The sequence below is a fragment of the Clarias gariepinus genome, chromosome 5 (assembly GCF_024256425.1).
Source record: "Clarias gariepinus isolate MV-2021 ecotype Netherlands chromosome 5, CGAR_prim_01v2, whole genome shotgun sequence".
NCBI lineage: Eukaryota > Metazoa > Chordata > Actinopteri > Siluriformes > Clariidae > Clarias > Clarias gariepinus.
Genome location: NC_071104.1, coordinates 24,662,762 through 24,680,983, shown reverse-complemented (window position 1 = coordinate 24,680,983; position 18,222 = coordinate 24,662,762). Strand labels below are relative to the sequence as shown.

At 36.7% G+C, this 18,222-nt stretch overlaps 2 protein-coding genes across 2 annotated transcripts; one reads left to right on the top strand and one right to left on the bottom strand.

The window, feature by feature from the left end:
• Nucleotides 1–220: 220 nt before the first annotated feature.
• Nucleotides 221–10,945, bottom strand: scrn3 (secernin 3). Its single transcript, XM_053495830.1, has 8 exons — nt 10,700–10,945; nt 7,749–7,915; nt 7,194–7,375; nt 6,021–6,220; nt 5,315–5,527; nt 2,529–2,691; nt 1,710–1,890; nt 221–1,209 (listed from the first exon to the last, which is right to left on the bottom strand). Exons 2-8 carry the CDS (start codon nt 7,905–7,907, stop codon nt 1,048–1,050), a joined length of 1,260 nt encoding a protein of 419 aa, XP_053351805.1. The 5' UTR covers nt 7,908–7,915; nt 10,700–10,945; the 3' UTR covers nt 221–1,047.
• Nucleotides 10,946–11,166: 221 nt separating this feature from the next.
• cir1 (corepressor interacting with RBPJ, CIR1) lies at nt 11,167–17,124 on the top strand. Its single transcript, XM_053495829.1, has 10 exons — nt 11,167–11,450; nt 12,527–12,621; nt 13,047–13,120; nt 13,231–13,244; nt 13,733–13,785; nt 13,882–13,930; nt 14,399–14,516; nt 15,226–15,332; nt 15,751–15,836; nt 16,095–17,124. Exons 1-10 carry the CDS (start codon nt 11,379–11,381, stop codon nt 16,945–16,947), a joined length of 1,521 nt encoding a protein of 506 aa, XP_053351804.1. The 5' UTR covers nt 11,167–11,378; the 3' UTR covers nt 16,948–17,124.
• Nucleotides 17,125–18,222: the final 1,098 nt, after the last annotated feature.

Genomic DNA, 18,222 nt, shown 5'->3' with positions numbered 1-18,222 from the left:
TGTGCCATACTGTACCAGTACGGTTATGGTTTTAATGATATATGATGTTCTAATGCTGAGGAAGACTTTTTTTTTTTTTTGGTATAATTTAAAATAATCCTCTTAAACAATCAAACCTGAACATTGATTTCAGGGATTCTGTCAGCACTTCAGTTGTCTAATGTTAGCACTGTGTATAAAACACCAGGACATCTGCAAGTATCATATGTGTCTACTAATATTATTTTTGGTATTTAATTTATTAGAGATACATGTTTTCATGTTTACATTGCATATCACTAATATATGGGTATCAAATAAACTATTTGCACTTTGTATCATTTATGTATGCAACTTATAAAGGGGATAAAAAGCATCTCTAACACTTGTCATTGAGCTATAAAGTCTTGCAGATGTTTGTGTGTTGGATTATTAAGTATCTTTGTAATGTCTTTTTTAATTCCTTATACAGCATATTATCACCATGCTACACACACCTGCAAGAAGTAAATGCACCTTTAGTTTTATGATGAGATGTATGCACTGAAATTTGTTGCCTTATTATGGTTAATGGTTGGTTGTTGTTTTTTTGGAGTTTGGAATATAATCATGTTTAAGCATGCATAGAATTACAATTTTCAAAGGAGAGTCCAGGTCATGCTGGTCCTTTCTAAGAATGCTTTGTGCTGTTGGAAGATCTGTGAAGAAAATCTCTCTTATTCTATGCCTAGGCAAGTTGCTACTCTTTAAGCATCTAAAGAAAAGCCAACGAATTAGCAATAGTGTATATTAATGGCTATAATGTATTAATAGCTTGACCATACTCACTCAAAAAACATTTTGGTGCATTTTCTCATAAAACTATAAGTGTTGATTTCTTTCTTGCATGTCTGAGTATTTGTATTGCCAGAGTAATTTTACACCTAAAGAAATGGCTATACAGGTACACTGAATATTGTGCAATTATATTTATGCGCATTTGAACTGATACATTTATTTCCTAATTTCTGTTTCCGTTCATTAGCAGTTAATCATTTTAATTATATAACAAGGTCTCTCCAGGCTGTTTCAGGCTTTGCTGTAAACACTCATCTCTTCCGCTACTGTATCTGAAAATAGATGAACCAGCATAGTCGAGTCCTCCACACCTGTGGTTAAGTATTTCTCCATTTCTGCCATTTTTTGCTTCTCCAGCTCTTGCATTTTTTGCATGATCCTCTGTCCTTTCTCCTAGTAAAACAAGGAAGAGGGAAGCATTTGGATTATGATAAAGTACATGACAATGGAGGGCGTTATTAATAGAGATAAACAGAATAATCATCGTTAGCTTTTGTTCTGGTCAGTTGTGTTTTAATCTACTTTTATAAGACATGATATATTTTAGTGTAATGAAAATAACAGCAAAAAAAGTCAGTAAAGCAGTAAGCAACAATTTAAATAATGGAATACGCTCAAAAAATACCCCAAAGTATTTTTTTCTAAACTTTAGACAACTTATTACTATACCATTTATACATTTGTTTGATGGGAGTTTACTTAATTCTATAACAGTTTAACAATTAACATTTTTCTACTATGCACCAGAACATTCAACGGAACATTGTAACATGAAATCAGTAATTGATTTTAAATTCCATGGTGGAGTGCTATCTCTCTCTGCTAATTTGCATCACATTTATATTCATCACAGATGTTTATAACAGCTTATATAAAATGTATTAACTACTAACCCTAGTGCTGTCAATTATAGCAGCCACCACATCATGCTTTATGAACAGGGGGTGTTTACGGTCAGGCTTGGTCTGAAATCGAGGTTTCTTCTTCACTGGATCATCCTCTCCAAAACAAGGAGAACATGTATGTTTCAATGGCTTGATGTCTGCTACAAAGATAAATGGCTTGAAAACAGACCTAAACAAAAGGGGGGGGGGGGGGGATTTAGAGAAGAAAGGTTAGTCAGGTTATTAACAAAAACTGTCTTTTAAAAAAAATCTTTATATGAAAACATTAAGGACAAAGGGTTTTTCCGAAAATAAGTCAAAGATTAAAATAAACAGCTAATAAACAGCAAATAAACTACTTCTAGTGCATTTAAATAATTGCGAAGCTTTTTGTGGTGTACTTGCACATTCAGCTCGATGTTCTCATAGTGCTCTTAATTACCTGTAAGCTACTTTGTATAAAGAAAGTGTAAAACAAGTACAAGTCGACACCAATGGCATTGAAGGGATACGTCCATCCCAAAAGTCTAAACTTGTTAGTAATTTGTACACTTTAAATGCTTTTCAAATCCATGCCTTTAAACTGACTAAAAAGATGACTGTTGAAGAAAAACTACTTTAGAAATTTGACCTTGTTGTTTAAAGCAATTTCATAATTCATCTGCTTATTACTAAGATAACTGCATGTACATCCTACATCCTTCACAAAAATTTTGAGTTATTGTGGTAACATGAATTTTGGAGGAAAGGACAGATCCGTGGAAGTATGGACGCCCCAAAAACAATGTTTTTAGCCTGTGGAATGAGGCAGCACTAATTTAAATCTACCTTTCTGGGTCAGGGGTTGCAGTGAAGTAGTGAACTCCAGGTAGTGACTGCTCCTTCGGGAGCACAGATACCATGCTTCCTGTTGTCATAAACATGCCTTCCATATTAATGCCACTCTCTTTGTCTCTCAATATATTCATCATTGTTTCAGCTGTGATGTGTCCTAAAAAAAAGGAAAACAAAATGCTCTTTTTAACATAGAATGCACTCATGTTCACTCAGTGGAAATTTTATGCAATTTCTTTTGTCTTTATAAAATCATCATAAATATTCAGTATACAAATACTGTATTCTACATATACAAATATAGTATTCTTATACAAATATAGTATTCTTATACAAATATTGTATTCTCTCTTTAAAGAATTTCTGTATTACAGAGTAATTTGGGTTTGCTGCATTAAGTGTGTCTTTAAAGCTAAGACTTGAATCCTTTGCATTTGTTTTTTAGATATATTATCAGGTTTAATAATAATTTAAACTAGAGCTATGAATCAGGTAGACTGTCCTATGGATTTAATTAGATTCTTTTGGAAATTGTGAGTTTTTTATGTCTGACTTCTCTCAAACAGCTATATTACGTACAGGCTTTAAAGTACTAAAACCTACTAAAAAGACTACATAATCATTGAAATTCTGAGCCGTTTGTGTCTATGACTGGTTGTTTAAATGCCATGTCTTGTAGTAAGCTTTTTCCCCTGCCAATATTCTGTTCCACAATACAGTCCAGTAGGTGGTGGTGTTGCTCCAACTTCCCATAATCTTTAAAGAAGAAGAAGAAGAAGCAATACTCCTACAAAATGCAAGTATTTGTGGAAGACACAGGCATTTTTCCCAAGAATTTTCTTTCTGCAAAAGATGTGGTATCTTTTTTTGGTAGAAATGTGTACATTTTAGACAATGTCATTTGTAAATAATTTGTAAGATTTTTTTTTAAATATATATATATATACAGTCGTGGCCAAACGTTTTAAGAATGAGACAAATATTAGTTTTCACAAAGTTTGCTGCTAAACTGCTTTTAGATCTTTGTTTCAGTTGTTTCTGTGATGTACTGAAATATAATTACAAGCACTTCATACGTTTTTATCGACAATTACATGACAGTTATGCAAAGAGTCAGTATTTGCAGTGTTGGCCCTTCTTTTTCAGGACCTCTGCAATTCGACTATGCATGCTCTCAATCAACTTCTGGGCCAAATCCTAACTGATAGCAACCCATTCTTTTATAATCACTTCTTGAAGTTTGTCAGAATTAGTGAAAGTTTTTGTTTGTCCACCCGCCTCTTGAGGATTGACCACAGGTTCTCAATGGGATTAAGATCTGGGGAGTTTCCAGGCCATGGACCCAAAATTTCAACGTTTTGGTCCCCGAGCCACTTAGTTATCACTTTTGCCTTATGGCACGGTGCTCCATTGTGCTGGAAAATGCATTGTTCTTCACCAAACTGTTGTTGGATTGTTGAAAGAAGTTGCTGTTGGAGGGTGTTTTGGTACCATTCTTTATTCATGGCTGTGTTTTTGGGCAAAATTGTGAGTGAGTGGGCCCTTCAAAGAGAAGCAACCCCACGCATGAATGGTCTCAGGATGCTTTACTGTTGGCATGACACAGGACTGATGGTAGCGCTCACCTTTTCTTCTCCGGACAAGCCTTTTTCCAAATGCCCCAAACAATCGGAAAGAGGTTTCATCTGAGAATATGACTTTGCCCCAGTCCTCAGCAGTCCATTCACCATACTTTCTGCAGAAAATCAATCTGTCCCTGATGTTTCTTTTTGGGGAGAAGTGGCTTCTTTGCTGCCCTTCTTGACACCAGGCCACCTTCCAAAAGTCTTCGCCTCACTGTGCGTGCAGATGCGCTCACACCTGCCTGCTGCCATTCCTGAGCAAGCTCTGCACTGGTGGCACTTTGATCCCACAGCTGAATCCAACAAGAATTGAACCTCTTTTTTTGAAGTTCTTAAAGATCCTATAAATTGTTGATTTAGGTGCAATCTTAGTAGCCACAATAACCTTGCCTGTGAAGCCATTTTTATGCAAAGCAATGATGGCTGCACTTGAACAATGATTTCAAGCATCACCCACCCTTTTAACATGTCAAGACTGCCATTCTAACCCAATCAGCCTGACATAATGATCTTTGTGCTCGTCAACATTCTCACCTGAGTTAATAAGACGATTATTGAAATGATCTCAGCAGGTCCTTTAATGACAGCAATGAAATGCAGTGGAAAGGTTTTTGTGGGGATTAATTTAATTTTCATGGCAAAGATGGACTATGCAATTCATCTGATCACTCTTCATAACATGCTGGAGTATATGCAAATTGCTATTATAAAAACTTAAGCAGCAACTTTTCCAATTTTCAATATTTATGTAAATCTCAAAACTTTTGGCCATGACTATATATATATAATTGTGTGAATCGATTTTGAATTGAAAAATGATTCATGATTAATTTATCTGAATTGACCAAAAAATATCATTTAAACTGCATAATCGATTAAATTCTCCAAATTTCCATATTCTGACTGGACAGTATTTGTGATCAAAAAGTGTTTTTTATTATATCTGCTGAGAAAATAGTCCCAGATGTAAGGCAAATCACCGCTTTATATCAAAGTGCATGTGGTTCTTTAATAACAAAAAGATTTTTTGCAATGACAACCAAATTTATTATAAGAGGAATAAAACACTCTTGAATATCCCATCGCCAATACACCATTACTATTATCCTATATACTGTACATAGTCATGTTTTATTCCTCACTTAAGCTGTCAATTACCTTTGCTTTTCTCCAGCAGCCTGCGTCCCTCACAGTAGCGCCCCCCAGCAGCCTCCATACGTGCAGTAGTCATAAAGGAGTAAACCTCTGCAAAACTGAATGTCACCTTGCCGTCCCACCAGCCTTGTTCCCGTGCATACTCCCGCATCCTTGGGTGTTCCTTGTCAATTTTCGTGGTGATGGAGTACTGATTGGAAATATTACGATATCCATCTGTAATGAAACAAAACAGAGAAGTTGCCAGGATGTAGCATTTATACACTCTACTCCCAAAGGTTTGTGGACACCTGACCGTCACACCCTTATGTGCTTGTAAAATGTTATGTGTTATAATAACTTTTAATCTTCTGGGAAGGCTTCACACTAGATTTTGGAGTGTTTCTAGGGTGTTGTGTGCTCATTCAGCCACAAGAACATTAGTGAGGTTGGGCAATGGGGTTCAGTGGGGTTGAGATCAGGGCTCTTTGAAGCACACTCAGTGTGGTTGTCTATGACCTTGGCGGTCTATGTGTTCATGGAGCTCACTTTGTGCAAAAGGGCACTGTCATGATACAACTTGTCTCTTAGGTTAAGTGAAGCGAACTTTTAATGCTACAGCATACAAAGACATCTTGTAAAACTGTGTACTTCTGTAATATAGTACTATGATTTGTTGTTCACAAACTTTTGGCTCTAAAAGACAACCATTAATTCTGTTTTTGTTTACTCTCTACTCTCTCTGCGGCCCAGTATTGCCCAGAGGTCTCCAGCACCCAGGCCTCAGTGCGGTCACAAATAAGGAAGCTGTTATGATAGGTAAAAGTGCAGTCATCCTCCATGCAGTTGCCACCCTGCCCATAGTTCTCCAGAAGCTCCACTATCACATTCAGAGCCTTCTCTGCACTGTCTGCTCTCTCCAGGGCCAATCTAAAAAAGACCAGATCACATACTGAATTACTGCCAGTGGGAGATTCAAGAAAAATGTGATTATTTAAAAGAAAGTATCATTGGCAAAGATCAGACAGTCTAACATTTTATTTGAATATACAGTAAATGCAAAAAATATGTGAAATTTATGATATGGTACATACAGCTGATTAAATTATTTATCAGATTACTCAGTAGTCAGAAGTTATAGTTTTTAATTCATTCTGTGAAATCCTTCATACTGTAGACATTGCCTTTCTAAAAAAGCCACAGTTTCAGGAGCGTCAAATTGTTGCCATGCATCAAGCAAAGAAGAAATGTGATTAGGGAAAAAAATCATGAATGATCATGATCAGAGGCTCACTTGAACCCTGCTTCAAGTTGCATAGAAATAAAACAACAGCAGAAATCATGCTGTTTAGTCCTAATCTTGTCGGTTCTTGTCATTATTGTGTATGGGCTTAAGAAAGCCAATTGTTAGTGAGGCTTAAAAAAGGCTTTAATTTGCAAAGGAGCATAAAGATTGAAAAATGTCATGTGGTCTGATTAGTTCAGACTGATCCGATTGCTTGCTAAAAGACGGGCATGTCGGAAAGAACAAGATGCAATGCACCCATTATGTACAAGCTCTGGAAGCAGGGTTATGATCTGGGGTTGCTGTAGTTGGTCAGATCTTGACTCAGCAAAGTAATGAAGTCAGCTGATGACCTGAATGTACTGAACGGTATCACATCAAGGGAGTTTTTCTTCCCTGATGGTACATGCATATTCCAGAGCTCAAATTGTGAACGATTCTGAATTATTTTTTACATATGAATTGTCCGCCACATTTTGCACTGTAATCAAAGCTAAACGTGATCAATCAAAATCTTACACTGTGCAACATTTTTTGGCCAGGCATTGCATTTTAATGTTGCAAGAATAAAAACATTCGTGTCTTTTATTAATTTAAATTTTTTTTTTCAGTGATCACCTCACTAGATCCATGCCGAGTAAAGCCTCTTCACTGTCAGCGCTTTCTCTCCCCCACACAGCCTCATTTCCAATGCAGACTTGGTGTTCATTTGCTCCCATTTCAGCTCCCCAGAGCCATGCTGGTCTACTCAACACTACAGCATGAGTATGGGCAGCCTGCTCTATTTCTATGTAAGTGCACTGTCCAGTAGACAATAAAAAGACAACAGAAAAACAAAAATTCATTAGTGCGCATTTCATCTCATCTGGAAAGAGTTATAACACCTGCCCTGTCACCTTTTCTCCCCTCTGAAACCACAAAACCATTGCAAAAACACATTGCAAAGGATTTTTGTAACCATACGGTTTCTCTGACTTTGATCATGATACCTACATAAATGGACAGTTTGGTTACTTTTCTTTAAAATGGCTTTTTAAGGAAATCAAAATGTACAATACCTTTGCATGCCATTCTAAGTAGATAAAAAGGGTTATGTTCCTTTAAAGTCTATTCATAACATTTTTATAAAGGATAATTGATTATAATAATTGAGAAATCATATAACTGCAGTACCTCAACTTTTTCTCCCGGACCGTAATCTTTGGAGGGGAAATAGACCACCTCTTGCACCTCATCGCAGGGTCTGTCCGAGTTCTTGCCAAAGATGATGCGCTCCTCCTCTGAGGCTGGAGGAAGAGCTACGAATGTGTCGCAAGAGGATGGGGTCATCATCCTGCGCACTGAAAATACATCAACATGGCCCAATATCACATTTTAGGGATAACTGAATCGTCCATGTACCTTCCATTCATATGTTTTTCAATATAAAAACAAAAATTAAACAAACAATAAACCACTTGTGTGGCATGGTGGCCTTGAACCGCCAGGATCCAGATTGGATTCCCACTTCAGGTTTGTGCGTGTGGAGTTTGCACGTTCTACCTGTGCGTGGTGGATTATCTCAGAGTACACCGGTTTCCTCCCACAGTCCAAATACATGCAGATTAGGCTAATTGGTGTTCCCAAATCAGTTCACAAATAATGTGTGTGTACTGCGATGGATTGGAACCCCATCCAGGGTGTACCCCGCCTTGTGCCCGAAGTCTTTTCCCCTGTGACCTTGTATAAAAGATATAGTATGCAGTATAGAAGATGAATGAATGAATTTCCGATGTGTGCTCAAATCAAAAAATAAAAAAAAGATAAGCGCTCACTTTCGATTTTTGTTTGTTTGTGTTTATTATCTTTGGTATTATAAAAAAGCACAAGAAAAGGTTTAAAAAACGTTTTGTCACATTTGCCAGCTGTCGGGTATGGATAAGTATATACTATTTAAAAGAAACGAGAAAGACATGATTGTTAATAAACCTTATCAGCCTGCGTAGGGTTCGAGAGAGAAATTTGTTTTACTTGTACGCTTCGATTCCTCTCAAGCTGTCTTTTACGTCACTTTGTCCATGAGTACAGTATTCACCAAGGTTCACATTTCTAAAAAGATATTTAGGGATTTTGGAAAATAGTTGACGCTACTGTCCAAAAGCTAGGCTGCATGATGAGTGACTGCAGCTGATTAGTCCTGCTTTTATGTTTGTTTAAGTGTGGGACCTCAGACGATTACATGTTTTGATTTCTTACACTAAATGTCATGAAAATTGCCATGCACCTCAGGGAAAAATTTATGAATCCATTTATTCATTAAAACGTTATCCTTCACAACACAGTAAGAAACAAGTAATCTCCAGGTCACACAAAAAATAAAAAATAAAATGGAAAGTCTGCTTTCATTATCAATTATTTCTATTTTTAATAAAAGACACATCGGAAAATGGGGTACTATTAGTGGTACACACTCATTAAGGTGTCGAGGTTTCCACCCAATAGATTCACCAAAAGGATCATTTTATGAAGCTTCTGGTATAGAGGAGAGCTCAATGTGCTGACATCTAGTGCACAACTTTAGAGTAACACATAGACCATAGAATCGCTAGAAGCACAATTAATATAGACATGTAGATGCAAGTAATATTTTATTCTTCTCCTACTGTGTTGTTTAACAGAAGTAGGAATCCAGTAAGTTATGTTACCGCCAACTGTAGGTCTCATTTTCCCTCATCTTCCCGGCCACTTAAAGTCGATTTTCCAATTCAGCCTTTCTTTAAAAAAACGTTTAATGCATCCTTCTCTCATCTCGTCTTGACTTCTTCTGTGTCTTGAACTCTGTGTCTGCCTTATCAGGCATTTCCACACACTCTTGCTTTTCGACAAAAGATTGAAGTTCTGGAGGTCTGCAAGTTGCATCACCGCCACCCATAGATCTCACTCTCTGCTTCCCTGTCTTTTAAAACCAACTTTACAGTCCAGTCTTCAACACTGAATGCTTCCTTCTATGATCAGTGACACCCCATTCTAAAATAATCTTAACATTGCTTTCTACTCTCCCCAGTTCTTGGAGCTGTGACATTATATCTAGCCTCTCCTGCATATACTGTATTCACTGTATGAAAAATAAATACATGCTCGACAGTCTCACTTTGTGTGTCCACCTACTCTAAATAAGAGTACATTAGGGTTGCTGTTTCCAAAGTCTACTAATTAATACTGATTCCATGCCCTCTTAGATCGATCCAATTATTAACCAATAGTTGTTTTCTACATAGCCAGAGTGGCATTTCGTCCACTTCAACCTAGAGAGCCCACACCGAGGAGGTTCTAGCTTATCCTAAACACATTCTTAGAGCCTGAGCTTGCAGTATATCCAGGCCTGACACAGATTTAGCTGCTGATGCATATCCTATACTGCCGTAGCCCATCCTTGATCTTATACTACATTTATCCGTGTGTGTGTTGTTTAAAAATCCAAATAAATGTTATAAAATGTGCAAATAAAATGATCCGCACATACCTACTATCTCTGAATCTTTGAAAATTAAGTAAAGAACAAAGAAAAACCCCAGCAAAAATATGAAATGATAAAGGTTTTGACTACATTTTAGCAATTTATTACAGTAATTGTCTTATTGGGAGAAATAATTTTACACTGTTGCTAACTAGTGCTTCTCTTTCTTGGTGGCTTCATAGCTATGTTTCCCTGCTAGCAGGGCCACACGATGTGTTGATTGATCATCCATGACGTCATCGGTTACGTCACACTCAGGGAATCGACACTTTATTTGGAACCGACACTTCTGGTCCAGACGTTGGAGCTTCTTAGTCACACATGCAACAGAATTAGCAGTTATCCCTGCATTCATTTAATCGTGAAAAATAAAATATGAAGAAAAAAACCCCCACAGTGGTTCGTTTTTACATTGAAAATAGAATTAACTGAATTTACACGGACCCTGAATGCATTCGCATCGTGTAATTTTCGTGATTAGAATTAATTCATTTCAGCTTCGTTCATTCTTTTAAATGGTCAATAAACAATTTCCTAAACAAAATATATATGATCTGAGCAATTTCACGCAAATCACAATGTCAGGTTAATAAAATAAAAAAAGTGTTAATAACGTCAAGACACTCACCTAAAGCAGATACCGAATCAGTGAACCGTGCAGGAATAAACTAGTGTAGCAGATGCAGTGAGCGTTAATCCTTAGGAACAGTGACAGCTGCCTCACTTTCTGTTTTCATTTCCCAGCACATGTAGAATAACCAGACTGCCCAATCCCGCAAAGCGACGGTAGAGGATAAGCTAATATTGAATCATTTGGATTTCCTACAAGCATATGAATGCATTTCTTCCGGGTGCTGGGTTTGTGCTAGGAATCTGCGAAACGATTTCACAAAAGGCTTAAACGTTACCACCCACTTAACCTGGAAGTAAAATTCGGTCGGCCTATAAACAATAACAACAGGAATTCCGGTGTTCCTTTGCAGTGAGCCGAATAACCTGACTCAGAGCCGTTATGTTTTGTAAATCAGTTAGCATCCCCGCCTTACAGTTATGTTGTATGTCGTGTCTGTGCTTCAGTTTTATTTATCTTAATAACTAATCACATTCCTTTATATATCTAACACGAACAGCATTTCGCACATCATTAAAGAAATTGCCCGTATGTGAGTCGGCTCTTACCTTTCACTTTAAAGAGCCGAATTAAATAACCGACTCGTTCGCGAACGAAGCATTACCAACAAACAGGCCAAGTTGTTGCTACTTTGCGACTGTTTTTTTTCCTGTGGCGTTATCATCCGCGTTCAGCCATGGGGAAGTCGTTTGCCAATTTTATGTGCAAGAAGGATTTTCATCCAGCCTCAAAATCCAACATAAAGAAGGTAATTAATATTCAGTGAAGATTTTTAACCAAACTACCTAGCTAGCCAGATTAGCTAATATGCTAGCTAGGTTGTTACCGCTAGCTTGACGACCTTATGGACATGGTACCATAAGTCACTTACTTATTCAGTAATGATAATTCTTTTTCCTTATACATTAAATTAGCTTGGCCCGCTTAGCTGGTGGTCATTTTAAACACATTTTAAGTTTACACTTAGTTACGTTAGTAACACTTACGTTAGTTTAGGGTTACTTCTAGCAGAAGTTATTTAATTAATGCAGCTGCTTCCCAGAAGAATTAAGTCACCCTTTACAGTTAGCACTTAATCAGAAAGCCCAATATAGTAATGATAACAATCCTAGCATTTAAATGTGGTGTTTAAAACAAAAGCGGTGAACAGTACAAATTATAAAAAAAAAGGAAAAAAAAAGAACTGTGCTGTAGCTCATTTATTATCCAATCAGCCAATCATGTTTCAGTTACAGTGTGTATATAGTCATGCAGACGATCTTCATTGTTTACATAAATTACAGTAAATCATTAGTGGAGAAAACATCAGATCTCATAGCAACAATACCATTTCTACTGCCTGAATGGCAGAGAGTTGTTGAGAGTGGGCAGATCAGAATGGGCAGACTGCTTTGAGCTGGCAGGAAATCTATGGTAACTCAGATAAAAACGGTTTGCAAATAGATTAGCAGAAATCTCACAAATGCCAAACTTTAAGCCAGGTAAACTGCAACAGTAGCTGATCACATTAGGTTTCACTCCTGTCAAAAAAGGAATCTAAGTTAACAGCTGACACAAACTACCTGGAACTGGACTGGAGTTGAGGACCTTAAACATGATCATCTTTAATTGTTTAGTTTGGATGAACTGGATTGTGATGATTTTGGTGGGTGTGCAGTGTTGGCTAGCTGCAGTGTGAAATTCATGAATCAAACATCAGACACCAAACATTGTTTTGCTCATTTCTGGTAAATGGAAGATTGTGTATCTTTTTTTTTTTTTTTTTTTTTTTTAATGATTCTTTCTTTGCTATGTGATTAAATGTGGATGTATGTTTTTTTTAAGGTATGGATGGCAGAGCAGAAAATAACCTTCGATAAGAAGAAGCAGGAGGAGCTCATGCAGGCGTATGTGAAAGAGCAGGAGACCTACAACAACAGGTAAGTCAATAGATTTAAATGAATCTTGTTATTTATAGTGCACAATTATATGGGTTTTACAATGGTTGAATAATTAAAGTAAAAATATAGATCAGGTGCACAACTTTAAATGGTGCATACTGTACGTTTATGGTAGTAAAGGTGAAAAAAACCTGGATGTTTCAGGTAAAATGTTAGTGTGTGTGGCAACGGTTTAATGTGTATTGGCTTTAAAAGTTTCCTTACCTTTTTTATCTTGTTTAAAACCATATTTACTGTGCATTTTGTGATGGATTAATCAGTTCATTTTAATCCTTACTTTGTTTACAGGAGTTCTGTACTGCATTTTACTCATCATCTTTTGTTAAATACTTCATGTTGCCCAAAGGTGGCAGTGTTTGTCTTCGTTAATATTTTTAAACGTTAAAGCCTAATGTATGTTTTAGACTGCTGATGGGGGATGACCGAGTAAAAAATGGCCTGAATTTTATGTATGAAGCTCCTCCTGGTGCATCCAAAGGTAATTAAAAAAAAATCCAGTAATTAAGATAAAGTTGCATGATTTAATCATGTTTTGTATCTTACTCCCTGTCCCTTTGTCTTTTTTTAATGTCTGTCTGTTCTTTGAAGAGGAAACCAAAGAGGTGAGTTATGTCATCCTACTGAGTATGTACAGTATTTAAGTTCAGATGCAAAAAAAATAAATAAAATTGGAATGCTTTAGATTAAGTGATTTCAAGTAATTAAGCAAATATTGCATAATTCATGAATTATGCATTATACCTTTATCTGTTTTGTTTCATTTTATGTTGCATGGCATTTAAAACAGTCATTTGCGGTTATTACTTGCACTGTAAACAATTATTCTTTTGCCAGTTAATTTTTTTTTCTTTTTTTGAGTTTAACAATAAAATACTCAATGTTCTCTGTTTTGATGTAAAAGTTACTGTCTGTAACAGAGCACAGTTAGTTCAGTCACCTTTAAATTGTAATGGTACATTTAAAAACTTAACTAAACTATGATCCCTTAGTTGATTATTGTTAGAAATGTACTCACCATCAAGAAATATATCATAAAAGTTGATTGTTGCATATCCGTACGCCCCAGTCAAAATAATCACTGGATTTACAGGAAGGAGATGCTGAGTACAAGTTTGAGTGGCAGAAGGTTGCTCCTCGTGAAAAGTAAGTTTTAGTTTTTTTGTATATATGTTAAAATCAGTAAGATAGCGGAGTACTAATGATTTCATCTTTTTGTTCTCTTATTTTTCTTTACTTTAGGTATGCTAAAGATGACATGAACATCAGAGATCAGCCCTTTGGGATCCAGGTTAGATTTTATTTTACTGCTCAATTTATTAAAATTAAAATTTTATTTGTTTCATACACAGTACGATATGCAGTAAAATGCTTATACGACCGCCTGTGACCTTAAATTTTTTAAAAACAATTAACAAGAAATAACGAGAAATAGAAAAGAAGCAGGAAATAAATAAATAGCTTAACTATAAGAAAGAACAAAATATAAAAAATCTTCAAAAATATATAAGAAATATAAACTTATCTGTACAAGACAAAAAATTTATTTAAATGCAAATAATACGTGAAATAAATGAAAAATGTCCAGAAGTGTGCAAATGTGCAATATATGTGCAAATGTGCTATGTCCATGATTGTCCGGTCTACAATCTACTCTATTGTGATTTATGATTTGTGATTTATGTCACCATACTTATATTATAATTTAGATCCATGTAGGCATTGCAAATGGAGCAGTTGTAAAGTGTTTGTTTTGTAGGTGCGGAATGTGCGGTGTATTAAGTGTCATAAGTGGGGTCATGTGAACACAGACAGGGAGTGTCCTCTCTTTGGCCTGTCTGGAATCAACGCCAGTTCTGTAGGAAATGAAGAAGCTGGTAAATATTCTTTCATTTCTTAATTTATTTATTTCATATGTAATTACAATCTTATGAATTAATTATTACCTAAAATGCTTGTGTGAATTATGTACTCTATGATGTATTTCTCTGGCCCTGAAGATGGCAGTGTTGTCATTTTAGAATATAATATCATTTTCTGACCTTTTAATCATTCTGAAAAGGGTTGATGTCATGTAGCATGTAGTATGGAAATTTGTTGACTTTGTAAAAACAATTAATTTAATTTTAGACTAGATTTTAGCAAAGCACATGTGCATGGTAAACACTAAAACCTTATGTCATAGCAAAAATTTGCATCAGGGATTATTGGCATTACTTTAGTCGAGTCTGTCGTGATCCAGAGTGTCTTGAATGCCACTCAGTGCAAACAGCAGTCGTTGTGTGCGCTGAGGACTGTAATCAGAGCGTATAGCAGTACAGTAATGTGTTTACTCCTCCTGGGTCCAGCGTGACAGTTCTCAGACTGGCCCTCCTCCTGAGCTGCCAGAAAAAATGCAATTATTGTGTATTCTGATTTGCTCTAACCACTGCTTTGGCAGAATAATACAGTGTGATTTGCCCAGTCAGGGGACGAGTGAGTTGATTTGGTGTCCCTTTCTGTTAACAAAGCTGCTGCTGAGCTCCCCTCTGAGGGGGATGCACACAAACATCAATGGGACCATGATGTTGTGTTTTGTGCAAACAGGCCCGTCGATGCACCCCTCCGAGTTAATGGCAGAGATGCGGAACAGTGGGTTTGCGCTGAAGAAATGTGTCCTTGGGAGGAACGCCACTGTTTGTGATCCAGCACAGGTAATCTCCAGGTCCCCCCGACCCCCTCAGGCTCAAATAAGACCAATGATATCCATGCTCGGTCCCGAGCAAGGAGAAGAGAGAGTGTGATTGCAGCAAAACGGCCAATTATCAGAGAGCGGCACAGCGATTCCAGTCACAGCAAGTTTAGTCAAGAGAGCAGGCTTGATGAGACTAACTACCAAAATTATAGGAACGCAGGGAAGCAGGAACATTTTACAGGCTGATTTTACAGCTTATAGAGTTTGTGCCGCTCAATTTTATTGGCCTTTACATACCCATTCCTGTTGTTGCTTGTTGATGTACATTTAAGTGAGTTTTGTGTGTGTGTGTTTGTGTCTGTGTCTGTGTGAGTGTCTGGCATCCTCTAGCTCAGTGTTGTAAGTGCTAATGTGATGAATTACTGCACCTACTACAGGGGTTTGTGGCCAGTGAGGAGGAAGAGGATCCTGAAGTTGAGTTTCTTAAATCTTTAACAACAAAGCAGAAACAGAAGCTTCTCAGGTGTGTGTAAATATTTATAGAACAAAATATGATTTGTGAAAAAGCATCTGAAGCATGAAATTATTTTTTTCGCTTGTATTGTTACTTCAGTGAATAATCATGTAGCATAATAAATCTTATTGGGATTTGTAATTGCAAATAGAAATGAATTATGAATGTTTCTAATGAAGAAAGATTTTGCATTCAGCTGCTTGATTTTCTTAAAATTTAATTTCTCCCAAATACATTAAACAATTGTTTCTTTTTTTTTTTTTAAAGAAAACTTGATCGTATAGAAAAGAAAAAGGACAAAAAGAAGAAGAGTAATAAAGATAAAAAAAAGAAACATAAACATAAGAAAAAGACGGCGGGGAGCTCCTCCAGTAGCACCTCGGACAGCAGTAGTAGCTCTGAGTTTGAAAGGCACAAAGCTAAAAAGGAGAAGAAGGGAAAAAAGAAGAGGAGAGACTCGTCAAGTGAGAGCAGTTCTGACAGTGAGGGTGAAGGAAGACAAGGAAGAAAAAACAAGAAGCCTTTAAATAGAAACCACAGTCCAAGTGCTGATTCTAAACATAGCCGAGACAAGAATGCTCACACACTGTCAGAGGAGCAGGACAGAGGATGGAAAAAATGTCAGAGGTCACCACATAGGAAAGAAAGCCATCAGGATGAGAGCAAAGAGGGAGAATGGAGAAATAAGGACAGTGAGAGAAGAGGTGGTGAAAGAGAGAGGAGTGAACATGGAATCAGCAAACCCAAGGACCGGGAGAGAAAAAGGAGTGTAAGTAGAGAGGAAGTATGGAAAACGAGGGAGACTGAAAGGGTAAGGCAGAGTGAAAATAGTGCCAGGCAAAGAAGTGTTAGTAATGATTGCAATTCTGCCACACGAAGAAGTCAAAGCCGGGATAGACAACGAGAGGACGATGCAAGAAAAAAAGGGAGGAGTGATGGCTTTGAGCGAAGCAGACATGGTAAAGGAAGGAGTACGAGTAGGGAAAGGGAGAGAATCAGGAGTAGGGAACGAACAAGAGGAAGGTTTGGGAGCAGAGAAAGAGTCATGAACAGGAGTAAGGAAACAGTGAGGGTCAGGAAGGACAGGAGCAGAAGTCCTAGTTGGGGCAATACGAAATGAAGAGGGAGAAGCTGAGATTGTCTTTTCTTATTTGGTCTAATGTGTAATTTGTATTTTAATGGAAAACTGTATTGTGCATACAATGACTTTTACTGTGGTTAATTCTTTATTTTGCCTCAATAGAGTATGTGGTGTAAATTAGAATTGGAATCTAATTAAACCTTTCCTTTCATTCCATGGGTAAAGCGTCGTGTTTTTTCTTACCAGAAGAGGGCGCCAAAATACTGTAGAACAAACGACAAAAATAAAAGTCTCTCGTTGTTATAAGGTGTTATAGGGTATTTTAGGTTGTTCACAATGTTTTACTTTTCTTATTTGAGCACGAGCCAGTATTCAACTCAGTATTCAGACACAATATAGTTTTCTGCAGCACTAAAAAGTATTCGCTTTCAGTTTAGGCAATTTTTTTTCAAGGAAGAATGGTAAATTCCTACATCCATCATTCAACGATTTATTCTTTGATGTTCATTGATTTAATCCCAGGTGTTTTATAGAGAGCTGCTTTACTTGTACAGTCGCTCTTTCAGCATATTAGATAGTATCCATTATAATAGACTAAATATTTCAAGACAAATTGCATGAATACCTGTAATAATCATTGTAAAATCTGTAAATAATAATATAAATAATAATAATAAATATAATAATTTCTTTAATTAATTAGTTTCTATTTAATGCTCTCCAGGGTATTACTGAAAAAAATCAAATACGTAATTTGTATTTCTCTTGGAAGTTTAAACATCTACCCTAATTTCCAGCTAAGACACTTTAAACAACAACATTAGAATTTAATTTTAAAACAACAATATCCTCACCAGTGCAGTGTGTGAAATAAGCTGCAGGTGATTTGGACTTTCTCATGACCTTCTTGTTGCGGCCTGAGATGTGCAGCGCTGGAAATCTGTTCCACTTTACCTCTGGCCTCGAAAGAAAATGTGGAGCGCTGATAAGGCTGAGAGCTTCTCAATACGATGATGTGCACTTCTACACTTTTTCACAAAAATATTATCTAAAAAGCTATGCTCTATATTTTACTGCATAATCATTTTACCTTCACCGTATCCAGCTGTATTGGCCATTATTTACAGCTGTTCTTCCACTTTAAGCAGGAAACCCAGACAAGAGCTTTAAAGCTGCATCTATGCAGTCAAGTGCAAATGTCTGCTGAAATAAACAAGTTTCTATTTAAATCAACAATTCTGGTTATTAAGGAAGTGACCTGTTGAACGTATTTAGAAGAAATTTTACCTGTATTGAAATGAACCCAGGGATGGC